Below are 22,557 nucleotides of genomic sequence, written 5' to 3' on the forward strand. Positions count from 1 at the left end.
TTGACGCAGGGCCAAAAATTCCCAACCCTGACCCGCCCTCAAGGCCAAGGTATCTCAATCCAGGCTCTGTTCGAGCTCAGGGCGGGCTCAAGTCGTCAGGTCCAAACTTGCACCCCTAGTTTTAGGTCCTCGTTCAAAAAGCAAACAAATATAATCACGGTTTTAGTTTTCGGTATGACGGTATCGATATCTCAGTCATGATTGATATCGATGTGGATCATTAGTATTTATGAAAAATGAAATTTTCCACCGATAATCTTAACTGTCTGGACCCACTATTTATCTAACATATATTTGTTATCGTACTCTCAATCTCAATATCTCCAATTCCCCAAAAGTGTAGTGCGGTGCAGTTCAAGGTGGAGAGATCGACACCTGACAAGCGCGACATCCAATGGTGCCAAGCTCGAGAAGAAAAAAAAAAAACTGGTTCAATGAGCTCAAACCATTGGATGTCACACTTGCTAGGTGTCGACCTCTCTACCCCGAATTGCACTGCATTGCTCATTGAGGAATTGGAGAGGATTTACATCCCTATTGATCACCCAATCTCTTGAAGAACTTAACTCTAAATCATGGTTAAAGAGAATGAACTATACAACTATATTCTGAAAGCATTTGAAATCATTAGTGAATGCTTTAAAATTAAGGCTGTGTTTGGTATGCATTCTGGATCGATTTCGTATTTTTGAATGATAAAAACAACTAATGCATACCAAACACAGCCTAAGAATATGGTTGATATGATTTCTTGAAATGCATTATTAACCTAGAAATGCATTCCAAACACATTTTAATTAAAAAAAAAAATAGTGAATCAAGATACTCTTACTATCAAACACATGTGGAATTCAAAGTGCATTAGACTTGTAGGACGGTTAAAGAACCTAACCTATAGGTCATGTTCAGTTCAGCCTCAAATTCAATATCTAAATACTCCATGTGCCAAATTTTAGCCTCTAACAAGATCATTTACCCTATCATATACTCTCTTATATGATCATGCATCCCTCTGATCTTTCTTTTTCTTTTTTGGTAATCTGCATCCCTCCCTTTAATCCAGTGCACCCTCATGGTTATTCCTTGATTATTCCATGCTTTATTTTGTCATATCACCAACTCTGATTGCGTTGAAACTTGATAAATTATTCTCAAACTGAGATTAAATATCTAAACTAAAATATATAAAACTCGTACTAAGAAAGAGTTTTGAGAGATAGGAACGAGTAGTACAGTGCACGGGCCAATGGGAATGTGGGCAGAAGCAGCATTTCCACCTTTAATGGGGGTGGTGCAGTCGTTCCCCAATCCTCTCTCCACAACACCAACAACCCCCCCCCCCCCCGGTCTAGGCACAGGATGCACACTCCCGGACAAAATTTTACCCTTTGGAGATGTCATTACAATTCCTAGAAGTGATTCACACAATTGGAAATCCCATACATTCAACAAACTACAATAGCAAGATAGCAGCAACCAGGAGGGACCAGTAAAAGAATCAAGTGCAAAGCTACAGAGCCACAATGAGACTGCTTTGGATGAGAACTTGGCAGCTTAATTGCTTGACGAGAAAGGATAACAATCCAAAAACAGAAGCCTGTTTGTACTTCTCATCAGAACCGGTACATAGTTGTTACACAAACACCATCACCAGCATCCAATCAGCATAAAGTAATGACTACGATGGCATGCCCCAAACACCACGAGTTGCAGTCATTTTGTTGTTAGGTCGAGATGTCAACTCATATAAGATCCTAGCAAAAGTATCAGAATACTTGCCATCTGAGAAAACAATCTCAGCAAAGGAATTCTCATAAGCTAAAAGCAGGTTCCTGTTCTGTGGCTCTGAGACGAGGCTCTCCAGTATCATTGCAGCTTTGCGGCAAACTTCAGGTACAGGATGTGGATTCTTGATCACTTTCAGTAGCCTATCAACTGCCCTGGTTGAAGTTAAATAGCATAGAAGGTTCAGGTGATAACACATGGACATTCTTTTGAAAAAGATGAGATCGTACTGTATTAAAGATGTACCAATATTAAGAAAGCCTCACCATCTCTCACTTGCAAGCTTCAACCTGCAATCCATATTGATTTCTGCAAGGTTATAAAGTGCTCCAACAGCTGCTGCTTGTGCGTCTGCTGCTGGTAAGCTCAGAAGATCAACTAAACGCTTGTATATCTGGCATCACAAATTGAATATTTGCCAAAGCATCAGGGTACAGAAGTTTCTGTAGCCAAACGGGAAAGGGAGGCAAAATTAAAGATGGGGGAAAGAGTAGGATGTGGTTATATATAACAAGTATGGTCTCTAAACAAGTCCAAACCTGTGGAGCAAAAGGAAGAAGGAATGGCTCATTATCTGGATTTATTATCAGGCGACCAAGCAATTCAGCAGCTGCACAGTGCCAGGCTTTGACTGATGATCCCAGCATGCTCATGATGGCTTGAACTGCCCGTTTCTCACTGGTTTGGTCAAAGATATATTAAAAAAAAATTTATTCAAAAGTATCACAAGCTAGTCAAATTTATTACCTTATTTTGATGTAGGATGGCTTTGATGAGCTGAAGATCCGAAGGTCAAGCAATGGTGCTAAATTTACTATTGTCTCAAGGGCATTTGTCACAAGCTCCTCATCCTCTGGTAAAATGGAAAACTAATTAGAGGCATCAAGGTCTCAAACTTCGATCCCATGGAAGTGGAATTGATCACTGAAATTTATGGCAGTTCATGGAAAGTAAGAAATATGGAAACCATGAAATATAATGAAAATATACAGATACAAACAACAGGTGATATTAGACAAGGAAAAACAAAATCAACCATAACAGTTTTAGTAGAATTTTTCTTTATTTTTCTTAATGTGACATACCCAGAACCTATAACCAATACTTGCAATAGAAGATAGAGAAGAGGAGAGAATGAAAGAAGAGAAGAATGAGGAAGAAGGGGATGAGACTGCAAGAGAGCAGAATCATTACTCTAGCAGTTCCCCCTCCCCCTACCACTAAACAAGGAAAGTGATTCCTTATACAGCAAGAGAAAATATAATAGAATTCCTGCTCCAACTAGGAAATATAAATCTAGCATAACTAGTAAATAAGACAAACTAAAGCTAAGAGATAATATCCAGCCATGATAGGGATACTCCCCCTAACGTGGTATACATCAAACACCCCACGACATATATCTTTAACACTCCCCCTTAAGCTAGAGTATACATATCATAGGCTCCAGCTTGGAACAACCAGAATAGATACTAAAAGCCGCATCAATCTTGAGCATAAACAGTAGTGGTAGACGCCAGTTAGCATAGGGAAAACTTCATTCAGGTAGTAGTATCAATTCAAGCACATCAATCATTAGCAACTTCAGTAAATAATAGTTTTTATGTTGAATATGTTGAATAAAAATCCAATCAACAACAAGCAAAATAGGTGGCAGTGAACACTAACCGCAACCCCCAATATCATAGCAGCAACAGCAATACCAAAGCCACTTCTCAAAGAAGGTAGGTAGTAGGTAATCTTCCTAACGAAAGATAAAAGTACAACATCCAACAGCTAAATCATAAGCCTTTCCCAATGAAGGTAAGTAGTAACCTGTTCAAACAAAGACAGATAAAAGCATAGTATCCAACAACTAAATCATTAGCCATTCTCAAGGAAGGTACTCCAACAACAGGATCACAACGATGTGATCATAGTTATCAAGGTGTCGCCTAGGCATCCAGGCTTGTTGGTCGCCTTGGGCGCCTTGGCGGTGTCGCCTTGATTTTGGACCCTCTAAAATGCCATGATCGCCTTGCCACCTTGATAACTATGGATGTGATTAGCAAAGATCATATGGTTTGAGATCTGATCAGTAAAAATCAGACTTACTCCTGAGCACCAAACAAAAGTCTCAAAATTCCGATGATAAATAGACAGTATAGGTTATTGCAAACCAGATTGCTGTGAACCTGACAACATAAAAATTGTTGTAGACCAATTAACTCAACATTAGGTTGTTGGGGACCAGACAACATCAAGTTGTTGTAGACCAGATAAATATGTTTTGTGGCTAAAAACCATCTTTGTAGATAAAATTTTGAAAACCATCTTTATAGATAAAATTGTTGTTGAGGATACGAACAAATAAATAATAATAATAATCTCCAACTGATGACTTGAGCAAATAAGAATTATAATTTTCAATCTCCCCTCATGTGTAGCATTTCATGTACACAAGTAATGACCAATAATCAGCATCTCAAAGGATGAGCATCACCAAAAAAATCTAATAATAAAAAATAGTTGCAAATACTCTCCAATAAAATAACTCAAGCACCCCTTCAAGGTAGCAAATAAAATCTCAATAATAATATCCAACATCACCCTCACTATAACAAATAGTCTCCATGCAATTACCAACCTTCAAAGAATCCCAAACTGATATGAACTATGCCCATCAAAGCAATAAATTTGCGAACATACTAGACCGATGGCAATTACGCAAATACTGGCAACACAAATAGGAGCGCCTAAGGAAATATACCAAATAATGCAATCCGAGGTACCAAAACCCTAGTTGGATCACTTATGGTCCCACCAAAGAAACAAGGCTCGAAAGATTAACAAACAATGGTAGTGTGGTAAATAAGCAGAATTTTTCAAGGGGTTACCAGGTAAGAAAAGGAGCCAAGGATATGGAAAAAAGGTTTTATAATTATTGACCAGGGGAAGACTTGGAAACAAATTAAAATAAAGGACTCAGGTGAATAAAAGCAAAAGGGAAGGGTAGTTATGGGATTAAGAAAATATAAAGATAAAGACAACCACGTTGTTTTATAATTATTTAAACTACCTCTCTTCTGTCTCCCTGTCAGCTAACAATTTCAACTCGCATAGTATAGGCAATGGTGCAACATCCTCACTTCTTCGATTGGGTGATCAGCCCAAAAAGATTGGATCAAATACACACCTTCAGCAGAATTAGGCTGAAAAAATATTTGCAGCAACTCAGTGGCGGTAGAACAGAGATTTCCAGATTTTGAAGATGGCAACCAGCTTCATATATATCGATCAAACCCTATTGTTGTAGCATATCAATCAGCAGCAAATTGATTATAAATCAGCTACTAGTAGTAGCAAGAAACACGATAGCAGTAGCAGCAAAGGGCATCAACAATCTTCTATTCATTAAAGAACTCCAGTAGCAGGATTTGAACCAGTAGATAGCAGTTTCTTCAACAATCGATTAAGCAAACAGTAGTAGAAATCAATCAGGTATGATTCACACCAATGCCAGCAACTTTCGAACTAAACAGGTATGATTTTCCACACTAAATCTTCATGGAAACCCTAGTTCGTCTTCTTCAATGAACTAGGGTTTACCACAAGTCAAGATCTTGGAAACGACTCTCAAACCAGCTACCGATTACTGCTCTGATACCATGTGACAAACCCAGAACCTATAACCAGTACCTGCAATAGAAGATAGAGAGAATAAAGAATGGAAGAAGAGATGAATGAGAAGAATCGTTCCTCTAGCAGATACGAAAGATGAAGTGCTAGAACTCTGATTCTTACCACAAGGTGGTTTCTCAGTAGTAGTGTCAATCATGGCAGCATTGGCTAGTTCATTCACCCACTCAGGTTTTCTATGTTTGGCCCAACAAGTATTCATAGTATGATTCGGTTTGCCACAATAAGATCACTGGCGGGAAGACTTATCAACAATTTGATGGCTTGTACCATGTCCACCAGTGCCATGGCCACCGGCCTCTTGATTGGCCACGACCACGTCCTCGCCCATGATTGGCAACAAAGGCTGAGATGTCCTTGGGTGTATTATCAGGTAGGGGATGGATTAGCCAAACGATTATTGTGGTAAAAGACTTCATTGAGAGAAGGGACTTTCTCCCTTGTGAGTAATTGACTCTTTACAGACCTAGTAGTCAGGATGTAGTCCAGCTAGAAATTTTGGAACACGGAACTCAGCTATTTGTTGTTTCAACTGATCCAAATTAGTAGTTAGGGGCTGATGTATCCGGAGTTCTTCAACAATCCCCCTTGTAACTGGCAAAATATTCGTTCCAAGTCTTACTCCTGGTTGGAAAGTAAAAAATTTCTCATAGAGATCATACATGCAGGAGATATTCCTTTCTGAAGAGAAACTTTTACGCATCCACTCATCATAAGCCGTGATTGTAGCATGATCTTTTGGATCGTGATAGGTGGATCATAAGTAATATATTTCAGTTTTCCTTTGGCATGAATGTAGGCTTGCACTGCCTGGGCCCATAAGTTATAATTTAAAACTCCGGAGAGTTTCAACAACAACAACAACAACACAGCCTTATCCCAAATATATGGGATCGGAGAGTTTAATGGTAGTAATTTGAACTTGGACATTGTCCGTAGATGGTTTAGGATCAGCCATAATAAAAATTGTGACTGATCACAAGTAGCAACAGCAGTAGAAATAATTTAGGGTTGAAAGTACCCAAATCTCAATAGGATCGAATCCACAAGAACTAGCACCAACAGTAGTGATAATCGGCTCTTGGTTAGAACCAGTCTAGGGTTTAAATAACCCAAAAAATTCAAACCGCAAGGTCCCTTGATAAGTTTGGGATAGATTGGAGAAGAGAAACTGGATGTAGAAACCCCTAATAGGGTACCGCAGGTATAGTATAACCAAAATACTTTGAAAAATCCACTGAACTTGCAATCTTCAACGAGGATCCACTGATTGGATCAAAAGTAAGGTAGTAATTATCTTCAATCGACCTTGGTAAGTAACAAGAACCCTAGTTTTCAAATTGAAAACTACATCTAGGGTTTAATCTGTAGCAGTCTGCAGCATAGGGTGCTGCACCCCTTTAAGAGAAGCTTGAGAAGACCACCAAACCAGAATCTGATTCAACCACCAACTATTGGTTGTGATCTGATACCATGTAACAGAATTCACCAATGGAAAACCAGAACCGAGAGAGGAAAAGAAGAGAGGAGAGCTGTCAAGGAGGATCGAACTTAACAGTCTCCCTCACAAAGCCTTTATTTATATGAACTAGATTACAGCCAAAGGGAGGATTCTTAATCATATTAGGAATCCTAGTTACAATACGAAAATAGAAACTAATCCTAAACCAACACAAATTAGAAACTAGGACTAAGCAATCCTAATTACAAACCACAAATAACGAGAGACACATAGGAGGGAATCTCGATCAGAATAATGAAATATTCTAATCGAGATTCCCTTCTCCTATATGCTCGATATACTTCAACAAATGTAAATCAATTTTATCCACATCAGGAGTTTTCCTTTCTCCTTTTCTGTCTTGGATTGGTTAAAAGATATAAGTTTCCTGAATCTTATTCATTGTCTCCGTATCTCTGTGTGTGCAAGCATTGAATTGCTATTTCATCTTGACATGTAAATTTTTCTCCATTACATTATGGTAGCATATTCACCTTTTGCTAGGAGCAAGATGACATCCGCTGAGGATGATGCAGCCACAGGCAAGAACAGGAGGAAAGGTTAATATGCCTCTCTGCGCAGTTAGATAGAAGTTTTCCTAGTCAGGGTCATACGGTGTTTATTTTCAGTCATTATTTTGTATAATTTCTGTTACTGAGACCAAGTGACAGACAGAGGGTAGATAGGAATTTAATTTCAGCTTCATTTATGTATTTGTTATGCTTTAAGAGTCCTCAATGGAGTAGCATAGCTTTCTCACCCCTATTTCCAGCAAGATTCTAGTTGACATCTCTGTATATCTATTGATCTGATTAGTTTGAAATTTCATATCTGAGACCTATTCTAACTCTTGTCAGAGATTCTATTGAGAAGATTCAAACTCTGGTCCAGAAACCCTAGGTTCTAGTATGCTGTCCTGGAGTCATAGCTACACAAGGATTCTCCTATTGAGACCTAATCTGTCCCTGATTTCTGTCAAAAAATTCCAGCAAACAGCCCAGGGTTGGGGGCTGTTCTAGTCAACCCTTTAGTTATTTCGAATTTTCTCTTTCTCCTTAATTTTGAACTTTTCTGTTTAGCATCAATTTTCCATACACAGTTCTGTCAGTTTCTCTTCTTTTCTCTATTGTTTGGAGATCCATCTAGCAGGCATAGTTTGAAATTTCAATTGAAATAATTCAGTTTCGATATGAGTCGAAACAAAATCCTATGTGAAACACAAGTTCAAATTTCGATGAAATGAGTCAAAATTTTGGCGAAATCTTACTTTTATATGGGCCCATAAACGAAATTTCAAGCTTTTGCCATTTTCTCCTGCGAGCTTTAGAACTGCTAGCAAACCTCAAATTTTAGAAAAATTCTTTATTTTGCTGTTGAATTATAGATTTTGTGGTCAACTGTGGAGCATCCAATTCAACATTTGGGTGGATTTGAAGCATTATTAAGCCAAATTTTCTCAAATTTCATATTTCTCACCTATAAGGCTGCTCTGACGGACTTTGAGAGATTTTTCAAGCAGAGGATGACATGGCTGTCATATGTCATAGGGTCTGAAGCCAAACTACAAAACTGGGTTTTTCCCCCCAATTTAATGATTCAAACGTGTAAATATGCTTAAATAGGCAGTCCCTGAAGTTTCAGGGCAAAATTCCAGATTTTGACTACCGAGAAATGGACAACATTTCGGTATCGAAATACCAAAAAATATTTCAGTTTCGGTGGTGGTCGAAATCCTACCGAAATTCAAAATTTTTAACCTTGCTACATGTCAGACATTTGTATTCTAATCCCAACGCTTGAGGTTCAAATTTGCCATTAATACATTAAACACTTCTAGAAACAGATGGAATCCCTAAATGTTTGGCTCAACAGTCAACCGTCCAACCAACCAACAGTCAAGTCAGAATGGTCCAGGCCATCACATGACAAGTATTTACTAATAATAATTATAAAAAAAAAAAAAAAGTGAAACAAAATATGTTAGAACAAATTTTCCAATGCAAAAATGTCCAATCAAAAGCAGGTGATCTGTTGCCTAGTCAATGGGTCTTTGCCCATGAACAGTTATGATTTAGGATAGGGCAATTTAGACCCAGCTATAGACATCCCAAAAAGTCTCACCACCCAGCCCAACAGTCTATAGAAACACTTGGTACAGAAAAAATATTTTCAGCAAAAAGATAGGAAGGAGTGTCATCCATATATAAAATATTGACTTCCAAGGTTTAGCAGTTTTTGAGTTCAGATATTCAAACAAACATACCATTCACTGCAACCGACAAGGCAAGCCCTTTAGGTTTTAGGATATGTTGATAAATGATAATAATACCATAAATTCATGTTTGAAAATATCATAATACCATCAAATTACTCCTTTAGGTCCAAGTGTCACAAAACTCAACAGAATCAGTAATTGACTCAACTACCATCTTTATGAAATCAGCAAGGTCTGTTAGTCCATATTGTATTGGCAAGTTAAAGATACTGAAAACTCAATACCAATCAAGGATCTTAGATATTAGTTTAATGATTCCAAGACACGTTCAACATTCAGCAAGAAAAACACCAGCAAATTAATTGTTAGCTGCCCAAGAACCAAATGGTAATAAATAATGAAAATCTTTTGATCACAAAGCCAACAGTTATCCTCACCTGTGACGTGATCCTCTATGCATTGGAAAACTGTTTCCAAGCAATGCCGATGCTGGGCCATAATCACCTCGTTATCAGGCATGAAAGAGAAGTTCCGTATTATATTTGAAGCACCAACAGCACACTGTTGCTTTTCTGCCCTCCCTTCTTCATCCTGATTAAATAAACCATCTTCGTCAAACCACCATTCTGAGGGGCTAGGCCGCATCATGTTCTTTTGGCTTGAGCCCTCTGTATTGGATGAACCAGATCCCATGCTGCCACAAAACCGGGGAAGAAATAAAGGAAAGAGGTTAAAATGACTTTAGATTCAATAGTTTCAGTCTGAGTCCCTTGTGTTTAAGGTTTAATAATCTACACACAATTAGGAGATATTTGGTATTACCCAGGATTCGGGTGAGCATCATTTGAGCTCAATGCCTCGTATTCATTCCCAAATCCTGAAACTACAGAATTTGCACCCAACAATCTGACCCTTGGCCCCTTTACGAGTTCTTTTGGAAGAGCAATGTCACGCCAATCATCTATCTGTTCCATTAATTAATTCTGTATTCCATTAATGACATTGTAAGGAGCACTTTATGGCAAAATAACTCTTGCATGGTAAAATTAAAATTTGCCAACTGTATGCTTGCTAATGAATAAGATAATTTTCGTAAAACGATGCAATGTGGCAAGACTATAAAGAACATGCAAAGTAGAGTCGCAAAAAGTAAGAAAAGCACATAAACTATAGGATTTGGTGACACCCACAACTTGAAGAAGCCCATCCAGCAACCCTGGTATTTTAGCCAGAGGGGTGGCATCTCTGCGTACATCATCCTTTTCTTTGAAGGAGAGCAAGGTGAGAGTGTTCAATGCCCATGTCAGCTCACTCTTTAGTCCACTTTGAAGAGCCAGAACTATTCTTTTGTTGTTTTGGTCTGAAAAAGGGAGAAGCAAATCATATATTCTTCATATATACAAGTAGGACAAAAATCAGGTGAACATCCTAGGTGCAGAAAATCCATTAGTCATGTTGGTATATTGCAACAGATTAGGTCTTTAACATATCAACTTGTTCAAGATTCAGAATCACTGAGAACTAACTTAATAATACTAGTTACAACTATAGTTTCCCCCTCTTTCCAACATACAGAGAGGATAACTGTCCTGGAAAGCACCTTGAGTGGAATCTTCACTCTTCCATGTTTGATGAGTATGTAGATAGTTAACGATATAGGTGAAATTTTATGACACCAATAAGCATGCCCAGTGAATTTCTTCCTATTAAAGGATATAAACACTAAATTTCTTCCAAAATTACCTTATCAATTGAAAACAAGTTATCAGCGTAACTAATTTTCTCCGTCCAATTACAGATTGAATGTAATTTGAAATGGGGCTTTATGGGAAACAATCAACAACCAAGCATAAGCAATCCTAAATTGTTCGTATGCGTCCAAAATCAAACTTCGTTATGAAACTCCAAACGTTGTTGTATCATTAGAAATTATAACATGACAAGTTTTTAAATTACAAACGTGATGTAAATCACTGTTGAGAATCACTGAAGGTTTATGTAATTCAAAGCACATCTAACCCACTTAATATAATAAACTCGTAATATATATATTGCAATACCTCACGAAATAAGCCCCCCAAAACTCCAAACGTTGTTGTACCATTAGAAATTATAACATGACAAGTTTTTAAATTACAAACGTGATGTAAATCACCGTTGAGGATCACTGAAGGTTTATGTAATTCAAAGCACATCTAACCCACTTAATATAACAAACTCGTAATATATATATTGCAATACCCCACGAAATAAGCCCCCCCCCCCTTTTTTTTTTCTTTTTTCTTTCTTTTTTCAGTTTAATGGTTACTCAAGAACTTCAACCACAAAATGTATGGAGTGATACAGTGAAGACAGAATGACCATACATGCTTTATGATAGAATAGAAGTGGGATTTAGAAAATAAGTAGCTTTAGAAAATGTTTACCGGCGAAAGAACTATGAACTTGGAGAGATGGACCCAGGAGAGTTGACGGTGCAGCGGAATCGGCTGCCGCAGCGGCAGCAGCAGCATTGTTGCTTCCACTACCAAAAGGACGACCTCGCTTCGCCGTCAGAGGGGTGGCACCACCCGTGGCTCCGCCCACCTTGCCTTGCTCCCTCTTCTGCATTTCCCTGTCTTCTCGACTGAAGACACCACACTTCCCCTCTTCCTCACTTCCCCGTATCTCTCATGGCAAGGATTTCGTCTAAAGAATCAAATTCAACTGTCCTTCAGTTTAATTTCCAAACAACACTAATGACCTACATTCTACTACTGTTAACCAATTACTTGGTTTCCCTGTGAAATGTTCATCCAAATATTCACAATAAAATTACCCCAAAGAAGAAGGGGGCGAAACAAGGACAAATTAGCTACCTTTGAAGCCTTGATCATACAAACCCAATACGATAAAGACAGAGTAACAAAGGGAAAAGGCAGTCCTCACAAGTATATTCTCCAGTACAAACAGTAGATTTAATCATAAAAAGTCAGAACTTAAAAGTTAGCTTTACAACGACTTACTAAAACCTTATATCACGGATGTAAGAGTGAGAGTGTGTGTGTAAGAGAGAGAGAGAGCCCAAAAACCCAGAAACAAAAACAAACGAAAAAGGGTTAAACGAAGCAAGTTTAAAACAAAAAAAAGACTGTTTGAAATAATGAAGTAATCCAATAAATCATTTAGGAAAAGATGGTTTTTCGTTGTGGGATAATCAGATTACAAAGGGACTTAAATATTGACTCTGTTTTCGACTTTTCGGATGAACCGAGAGAGCAGAGAGGAGGGAGAGGGTTTTGAATAACAGAAAAAACAAAAAATAGAAGCAGCGGAAGATGTTGAAGGGAGAGAGATATATACACAAAAAGTGCAAACTGAAAACCCTAGGCTATGAAAGGAAAGAAATGTACCTGCAACTACACGCAGCTCATAATTTCAGATTGTGGAGTGCAACAGCGAACCCGCGAAGCTATTTCTTTACCTACGACTGTGAGCAGCTCTCAAGGTGTTCCCTTTGTTTCAGTCTAATCGTTGGTAGAAAGACGTTTTCCTTGTTGCAGAAGTATAAAAAGTGTCATTGATTTCCTGAAATAAGTTTAGGCAGAAGTTTTGATACACGGTCGTGCATGTACACGGCCTGCATGAAGTACCGTCAGATGGGCATAAATGTCCATCCGAAATGACTATAAAGCCCCCCTTACCTCTATTGAATGCATTGATGCACGGAATCTATCGTATACTAATGAAAAAAAAAAACAAATTTTGTCAATACATTGGTTTCATTTATTAAAAATGGGTTCATGTTCTCTATGTCGCAGCGCAGGCTACGCCCAGACGCATGGACCTGCCACTCTGGAGAGCAGGGTGGTCATTGCACCCACCCCCATGTGTCTAGGCACACCCTGCACCCCCAGCACAGAGAACATTCTCCCAAAAAATAAAGGTTTTTCTAGATATCACCATAGAAAGTGATACTTCACTTGAATAAAGATCTTTTTGATATCATATTTCATTTTCATTTTTATTTTTGGATAATTTTTCATTTTTTTATGTATTTGGAGACTCTACACTCATTTTAGCATTTAGTTAATAAGCACGTGGTCATAAGACCCAAATATTGAAGGTAAAATAGACATTTGGTTTGATTTTCGAAACTTCCCCCCTCGGAGGCCCCTCCTCCCCTCCTCCCCTCCTCCTCCTTGCAACCTACCCCACACCACTCCTGCCTCACCCTACCCTTTCCCTCCACCCCTATATCAGCAGCATCTGGTGATTTTGAATCTTTGATCCAATTTCTAAAACATTGTGTGGCAAGCATCAAAAACCCGTTCCTTCTACCCTAAAACCAGTAACTATTTAGGTACCAATTGATAACCTTATGTGTGTTTCTATTCTGTTTCTCATCAAAAATGAGTTTTTTGTGTTTTTTATTGCATAAACATATTTCTGTGTTGCAAAATTGTGTTTGATAAACCTGGGTGATCTTTTTTCTTTCTGTTCTTTTTCTTCCTCCTTTTCTTTCTTAATTTCTTTTCTCTGCAGTTGTGACCGAACAACACCAACAGCAACCCCGACCTTTCCTTTGATTCCCGTGAAATCTCAAACCCATCTTCGATCCCAATAGCACCCCTTCCCACCACCTCCTGCATTTTCGCTCACTCAACACCCACTGCCCCACTCCAACACAAACTCCTTCCTTCTAGGTTCTAATAGAACCTAACAAAGGAAAAAAAAAACTCTACGATATCATCCTGTGATATCCCGGCAACCCACCCACTCCTTCGTCTCAGTGTTCTGCTAGTTAAGAAAAAAAATTAGAATTCACTCCCATCTTTTGCAAAAAATCAGTCTCAACTCTCAACCCTCATTTCACAGGACCACCCTCACCGACTTCCCTTTCCCTTGAGAGAATTCAGCCACAACGACTAAATAAAAACAAATACAAGAGAACAAAATTTTCAGAGGAGATAGATCAAGCAACAGTATCTGGTTCGAGACTCTCACCATGAGTCAAGAGATGGCTTGGGTGTTTTTTTTTTATATCGGGCAACACTTTTATTCAATTGGTACTAAAAAATGGTAAAAACAAGTAAAATTTGTTTCTACAAATCTGTTACACTTCATATAAATAATCATAAATTTTGATTTATGGTACCAAAAACACATGAAACAAAACAGATTTATCAAATAGTTTTTTAGGTGTTTTTGTATGCTGAGAACACAAATAGCACAGAAACACCATAAACGTAAGGTTATCAAACAGTACCTAATTAAGTTGTACCAAGTCACATGTCATTTTCCCAAGTTCCTCCATGACCATCATCTTAATACCAGCCAAAACCAGAAAACTACGAAGTAACAAGAAAAGGCCAGTGCGGTGGTGGACCAGAGACAAACATGTAAACCCTTCAGTATTACACGATTTCATGACCCAAACCATACAGAAAAGCCAGCCTCTAATTTGAACTTGGACACAATCAATAGGGTCAGCCATCAGATGAAGACAATAATGTCACACATTGGAAAAGATTTTAAAAACTTTAGAAAAAATAAAATAACAGAGCTAGAAACAGGAAAGTTAAAAAACAAACAAAAGAAACCATTAGAAGAAATTGACAAATGACAACCATTCAGGGGCAAATATATGTACAAGCTGAAATTGAAACTTAACTTAAAACCACCACCAATAATGGGAACTCCTCATTTTTACACATTCTCTTCTCCAAAAACCGCAAAGGTAATCTCTCAACAATCTCACCACCAGAGCATGTGAACCCCATCCCGCATTTTTTATTCTGAAAATGTTGTTTTTCCACTTGAGTCTCCAGGTACAAGCTCTTTGATGGCAGTACAGGATGACTTGGGAGATGATACATCCAATATTCACCGGGCCAATCAACGATCGCCACGTGTCACAGGTGACCCATTCCATAGCCAAGGAGAACGAACCGGGTCCCAGCACCCGGGCGTGGCCTCACCCAGGCGCAGCCACCACTCGGGCGCGGCCTCACCTAGGCGCGGCCACACATCAGGGCGCGGCCTCACCCAGGCGCGGCCACCCCGCGGGCGCGGCCTCACCCAGGCACGGCCACCACCCAGGCACAGCATCGTGGGCCCGTGAGGTGGGGGCTACCCATCTACGATCCGATCGTATCGCTAAGACTCATGCCCCTATCAGTACTCTGGACCGCCGCTTAGAGGTCACGTCACCCAGACGGATTCAAGCACCAAGGACGTTATCACCACACGCGGGTATCTATCCACCAAGGATCCTGATGCCACCAGGACACTCCCTCCCTCGGGGAGATGGCCAATCGGGATAGAGCCCCGTTACCCAGGGCCTCTAGCCACTCAACGGCACAATCGCCATCAAACTGGGACTCTCCACACCGCCATATGCTACTATAAAAGGCAAGGTACACAACCCCATCGGGGACATCTAATCTCATATTGAATAATCACTATTCATCTATTTGCGCCAGGAGATCTAACTTTGGCATCGGAGAGCCCTAGGCCGGGACCACACCGGTTCTCTCTGTTGACGCCTTTGGTCCACTTGCAGGTGACGGCACTCGCAGGACCGCTCGACGATTTCTTGATGCAACAGATTGGCGCCGTCTGTGGGAATGACGCTAGCCATTACAGCTACTAGCTCGCTTCCATACTCATTCAATGGCACGAAGGAAGACTACCACCACCAACAACGGAGCAAGGAATGGATCACCACCCCCAGACTGCTCTCGCAGCAGAGCCAACGACCAGGACCATGTCCCTCTGGAGGAAGAGATCCCCCTTAATGACCATTTCGTGATCGCCGAGCCCAACAATGACGAGGCCGACAATGTGGTGGTGGAGGTGACACCTGACCTCAATGCTCCAGCCACTGTGGGCCAGATCAATGACCTGCAACGATAGATCCTCGATGAACAACGACTCTTTCGAGAGTACTTGATGCAGCGTGCGACGTCTCACCGTCGAAGGACTTCACCATCAGCAAGGGTGGAGTCCGTACCTCGACAAGAGCCGAACCCTAGGAGATCATCTCCCAGGGGCGTGAGATCAGAGAGACTAGCGCGACGAGCGACCCCCACTCCGCAGCGGGGGGAACCTTCCCAGCATCCCCGGAGAACAGGGGACCTCTCGCCACGGTCAGAACGTGGGAGGACGCCAACACCCAGGGCGAGGGTGTCTAGCCCGCAGAGATCGGTCCGGAGGTCTGTGTTCGACGGACGACTGGAAGAAAGTCACATACCACGACGAAGCCGGACCTACAGAGAAGAAAGCCCCTCACCTTCACGACAGGGTTCGTCATGGTGTGACCATTCACCATCCCGCCAACACTCAAGGCGGGAGGAGACATCCAGGAGAGAGCGTGAACGGGGTCGCAGCGAACGTCCGGCCAGGCGTGGGGGGCAGACACGGGACGAGGAGCTCGATCAAAGACTCCGCGACCTGGATGAGAAGCTGGAAGGGTTGAAGAAGCAGACCAAAGGCGAGACGCATTCCATACCTGGGCAACACCCCTTCTCGGCAGAGATCATGTCAGCCACACTACCTTCCAGGTTTCGACTACCCACCTTTGAACTCTACAGTGGTACCACTGACCCCAATGACCACATCAACTACTTTAATGGCATGATGATGTTGTATGGGGGGTCGGACGTGGTCTCCTGTCTGGCATTCCCGGCATCCCTCAAGGGAGCAGCCACATCCTGGTTCTCCAGGCTACGACTGAGATCTATAGGCTCGTTCGCAGAGCTATGTGAACAGTTCGTCACCCGCTTCCAAAGCAGCGTCAAGCAGAAGAAGACCACCGTCAATCTACTGAACTTGGTACAGAATCCTGGGGAATCTCTCAGGGAATACGTTACCAGGTTCACCAAAGAGTCCCTGGAGGTTCGAGACTTGGATGACCAGACACAGCATGCAGCCCTGGCAGGAGGTATTAGGGACCTGGACCTGATCAAGGACCTGGCACGTCATGAGACCAGGACTATGAAGGAGCTCTTGGAGCGGTGCAACGAGTTTGCAAATATGGCCGAGGTACTACAAGCTAGAACGAAAATAATCGAGGCCAAGCCACAAGACAACAAGAGGTCAGCACCTGATGACCGCAAAGAGGGTAAGAGGTCAAGGACAGAGCGCCGACAAGAGAAGAGCGACCGCCCATCTAGGAGGACAAACCGCAGCCCAGAGAGAAGTGAGAGGGCAAGCACCCCCGAGTTCACACTACTGAACACCACCAGGTCCCAGATACTCATGCAGATCCAGGACCGTGACTTACTCCATTGGCCACGACCCATGCTAGCAGGACCAGAGAAGCGGAACCCTAACAAATACTGCCTCTTCCACAAAGAGAATGGGCACGACACAGAGGAGTGCTATCAATTGAAGAGAGAGATAGAGCAACTGGTAAGAGCAGGAAGCCTGAACAAGTATGTGAAGGGGAGACGTGACAACCGCTCAGGCCAAGGAGATAGAGGTCGCGACGGAGACAGAGTGGAACCGAGACGAGAAGAGAGAAGAACAGATCGAGAGAGAGACCGCCCAGAAGAGCGGAGAGATGCAACAGAACCTAGTGGCACCAAGGGACCTCCTATCCTCACCATACTTGGAGGACCGGGACAAGAGTCCACCAGAAAAGCTAAAGCTCATGCCAGGTTCGTGGGAGTGGCAGAGAAGCCCAGCAAGATAGCCAAGACCGAGGCGGTGGTCTCCTTCTTGGATGAAGACCTGGAAGGACTAAACTTCCCGCATGAAGATGCCCTGGTAGTACAGGTGGAGGTAGCCAATCGACCTGTACACACGAAGTGCTTGATAGACACTGAGGCGTCCGTTGGACGTACTCTCCTTGGACGCCTATCTACGATTCGGGTTCGGGGACGACCAGCTCAAACCAGAGCCCACTTATCTCCATGGATTCTCAGGTGCCACCGCCTCCATCAGAGGTACCATAGAGCTACCCGTCACCTTCGGGGTACACCCTCAACAAGTAACCATCATGGTGAATTTCATGGCAGTCAAGTCCGTGGTGTCCTTCAACGGCCTCTTAGGGCGACCATCACTGACAGCCCTTAGAGGAGTCATATCACCACTTCACCTGAAGATGAAGTTCCCCACCAAGAATGGGGTAGGCGAAGTCCGAGGAGATCAGAAGAAAGCAAGGGAGTGCTATGCCACCTTCATGAAAAAGAATAATGGCAACACCCGTGGAATGGCACTCTGCCTAAAGAGCATGGTCAGTGACCAGAGAGATGAACTGACAGAGAGAAGGGGAAGGCCAGTGGAAGACCTCATCACCTGGCCCCTCAGCCAGAAAGAAGGGCTTGGACACCTCCTCCAAGCGAACATGGATGTCTTCGCATGGTCGACCTCCGACATGCCGGGAATACCACGTTTCATAGCCGAACATCGACTACATGTCGACCCAACCAGGAAGCCTGTTCAACAAAAGCGGCGTAACTTCGCCCTCGATCGACAAGCAGCAATCAAGGAGGAGGTCGAGAAGTTAAGTCGATCAGGGTTCATCAGAAAGGAGAAGTTCCCAACCTGGCTCGCTAACGTGGTCATGGTACCAAAGCCAAATGGGAAGTGGAGGATGTGTGTCGACTATACCGACCTGAACAAGGCATGCCCAAAAGATGAGTACCCACTGCCCAGGATCGACCTACTGATCGACGCCACCGCCGGCCATGAGATGCTGAGTTTCATGGACGCCTACTCTGGATACAACCAGATCCTCATGTGTGAGGATGATGAGTCTTACACCGCCTTCCGGACGGACAAAGAAAACTACTGCTACCACGTCATGCCATTCGGGTTAAAGAATGCAGGGGCCACCTATCAGAGGATGGTCAACAAGATGTTCGAGGAGCAGATCGGGCGCAACATGGAGGTGTATGTGGATGACATGCTCGTAAAGAGCATCCACGCCAGCCAACACCTGACCGACCTAGAGGAGGCATTTGCGGTACTGAGGAGGAACCAGATGAAGCTAAACCCTGCAAAGTGCGCCTTTGGCATAACGTCAGGAAAATTCCTGGGGTTTATGGTCTCAGTCCGTGGAATAGAAGCCAACCCATCCAAGATCAAGGCCATCCAAGAAATGGCACCTCCTCGAACGGTCAGGGAAGTGCAGAGGTTGAATGGAAGGGTCGCGGCCCTTTCCAGGTTCGTGTCACGATCAGGTGATAAGTGCTTACCATTCTTCAAAACATTGAAGAACCTCCAAAGCCCTAAAGATTTCACATGGACGGAAGAGTGCCAGAAGGCGTTCGAAGAATTGAAGGAGTACCTAGAGAGCCCACCACCGCTTGGGCGACCGTAACCTAACGAAGAGTTGCAGCTCTACTACGGCCGCCACCCCTGTGCGTCGGCCGCAGATCGCTGAAGGAAGAAGACAAAGTCCAGAGGCCCATCTATTACATCAGCCATGTCCCGATCGATGCAGAGACCAGGTACACTAGGATCGAGAAGGTAGCCTATGCATTAGTAATGGCAGCCAAGAAGCTACGACCATACTTTCAAGCCCATACCATCATAGTCCTCACGGACTTACCCCTGAAGAAGATCTGCGCAGTGGCCGGACGTCTCGGAGATTGATAGCATGGGCGGTGGAGCTAAGTGAGCATGACATCAGGTTCCAACCAAGGACAGCCATCAAAGGCCAGGCTCTTGCAGATTTCATTGCAGAGTGTACCCTGTCTGAGATCGAGTCAGAAACAGGGGAGCTGGAAGAGAAGGATCACGGATCGTGAGACATGTTCGTGGACGGGTCGAGCAATGTGACAGGAAGCGGCGTGGGTCTCATATTAACCAGCCCCGAGGGATTTCGTATCCAATATGCTCTCCGATTCACCTTCCAAGCATCCAATAATGAGGCAGAGTACGAGGCATTGCTAGCTGGACTCCGGGTGGCCAAAGCCATCCAAGTCACACACCTATCCACCCGGAGCGACTCCCAGCTCGTGGTGAATCAGTGAATGGAGAGTACGAGGCGAAAGATGAAAGGATGGCATCATACCTAGCACGTGCTCAAGCATTGATCGAGGGTTTCGTGAAGTTTGAGATGGTTCGAGTTCCCAGGGAGGAGAACGCCGCCGCTGACGCCCTATCCAGGCTAGCCAATGAGGAACTCCGAAATTTGGCCAGCGCAGTCTATGTTGAGATCCTGCATGAGCCAACGTATAAAGAAAAGCAGGTTAACGAGATCATGGAGGGACCTAGCTGGATGGACCCTCTACTCAACTACCTCCAGAACGATGTCTTACCAGAAGACAAGGCCGAAGCGAGGAAGATCAGGATGAGAGCTGCAAAGTACACCGTCTTAGATGGGGTACTGTACAAGCGGGGGGCAACAGCACCACTACTCCGGTGCCTAGGACCCAAGGGGGCAGAGTACGCCCTTGCCGAAGTCCATGAGGGGATATGTGGAAGCCACATGGGGGGACAAGCCCTAGCCTACAAAATCCTCCGCCAGGGACTATACTGGCCACGAATGCAAGAGGAGGCCATCCAATATGCCAAGAAGTGCGAGCAATGTTAGTTGTTCGCCCCAGTACCCCATCTACCCGCCACCAAGCTGACATCAATCCTCAACCCCATACCTTTTGTCATGTGGGGACTAGACATCTTAGGCAACTTCACCGTAGCACCGGGAAACAGAAAGTACCTGGTCGTCGCAATCGACTACTTCACCAAGTGGGTTGAAGCTAAACCCTTGGCCAAGATAACAGAGACAGAGATGGAGAAGTTCGTCCGCGACGACGTCATCTACAGGTTCGGGGTACCACGGATCCTCGTCTCAGACAATGGAAAACAATTCAACAACCCTAAATTCCAAGCATTCTGTCACAGCTACAACATCGACTATCGGCCTGTGTCGGTAGCATACCCACAGGCCAATGGTCAGGTGGAGGTCACCAACAGAATGCTACTGGAAGGAGTCAAGAAAAGGTTAGAAGGAGCCAAAGGCAAGTGGATAGAAGAGCTACCAAGCGTCCTGTGGGCATACCGAACTACAAGACGGACGCCCCACGGGGAGAGCCCATTCCGCCTAGCATATGGCATCAAGCATTGGCGCGAGAGGTCTCGCGCCATGTCCCATAGGGTTCTCGCACTTCAATGAACGTACCTATGTCGACGGATCTGGGCGAACCAAGACTTTATAGATGAGGTTCGCGAGAGAGCACTACAAAGGAACGTCGCCTACCAGCAACGTACTGCCAGGTACTATAATGCCAGGGTCAAGAAAAGGCTATTCCACCAGGGAGATTTAGTACTACAGAGGGCAAGTGCATCACACCATGTAAGGGGGAAGCTGTCACCCAATCGGGAAGGACCCTACATAGTCTCCAAGCGATACGCCTGTGGACTTACCGCTTGAAGACTCCGGGGCAAGAAGGTAGACCGCACTGGAACTCGAACATCCGAAGAAGTACTACCAAAGAGAAGCATAGCAAGAGTGGTAGTGATATTGTAGCGATAAGAGTGAGGAGAGCGTGAGACGACATCAAGGACAATGTGAATTTCATTCAAAATAAAGAAATGTTGCAAGAATACTTGTCTTCTTCTACCACTCAATCGAATCACGGCCACTACATTAAGGCGATATGCCAACACTGAGGCTTCATGCCTAAGGCGATATGCCAACACTGAGGCTCCATGCCTAAGGCGATATGCCAACACTGAGGCTTCATGCCTAAGGCGAGATGCCAACACTGAGGCTTCATGCCTAAGGCGACATGCCAACACTGAGGCTTCATGCCTAAGGTGATATGCCAACACTGAGGCTTCATGCCTGAGGCGATATGCCAAAACTGAGGCTTCATGCCTAAGGCGACATGCCAACACTGAGGCTTCATGCCTAAGGCGATATGCCAACACTGAGGCTTCATGCCTAAGGCGAGATGCCAACACTGAGGCTTCATGCCTAAGGCGACATGCCAACACTGAGGCTTCATGCCTAAGGCGATATAGCAACACTGAGGCTTTATGCCTAAGGCAACATGCCAACATCGAGGCTTCATGCCTAAGGCGATATGCCAGCACTGAGGCTTCATGCCTAAGGCGATATGCCAACACTGAGGCTTTATGCCTAAGGCAACATGCCAACATCGAGGCTTTACGTCTAAGGCAACATGCCAACATCGAGGCTTCATGCCTAAGGCGAGATGCCAACACTGAGGCTCTACGCCTAAGGCGATAACCAACCAAGGTCTGAGGATCACCAAGGCACGACACCACTAACAAAATCCTATGACTACCAAGGGTCAGAGAGTATCAACGCGCAAACAACCACCAAGAGACAATGCAGTCAAAGAAAATCAAAAGCGATCACATAGAAAAGTCATAATATTTACAAATTCAAGTTCAAAAAAGGAAAAAGGTTGAGACG

General features: G+C 43.3%; 1 protein-coding gene across 1 annotated transcript; it reads right to left on the minus strand.

Moving 5' to 3' along the window:
• Positions 1 to 1,412: 1,412 nt before the first annotated feature.
• On the minus strand, positions 1,413 to 11,852 carry LOC122662266 (armadillo repeat-containing protein LFR). Its single transcript, XM_043857849.1, has 8 exons — positions 11,606 to 11,852; positions 10,370 to 10,539; positions 10,002 to 10,144; positions 9,617 to 9,873; positions 2,533 to 2,638; positions 2,325 to 2,463; positions 2,052 to 2,179; positions 1,413 to 1,940 (listed from the first exon to the last, which is right to left on the minus strand). Exons 1-8 carry the CDS (start codon positions 11,787 to 11,789, stop codon positions 1,679 to 1,681), a joined length of 1,389 nt encoding a protein of 462 aa, XP_043713784.1. The 5' UTR covers positions 11,790 to 11,852; the 3' UTR covers positions 1,413 to 1,678.
• Between the last annotated feature and the right edge of the window lie 10,705 nt (positions 11,853 to 22,557).

The sequence above is a fragment of the Telopea speciosissima genome, chromosome 1 (genome assembly GCF_018873765.1).
Source record: "Telopea speciosissima isolate NSW1024214 ecotype Mountain lineage chromosome 1, Tspe_v1, whole genome shotgun sequence".
NCBI classification, from domain to species: domain Eukaryota; kingdom Viridiplantae; phylum Streptophyta; class Magnoliopsida; order Proteales; family Proteaceae; genus Telopea; species Telopea speciosissima.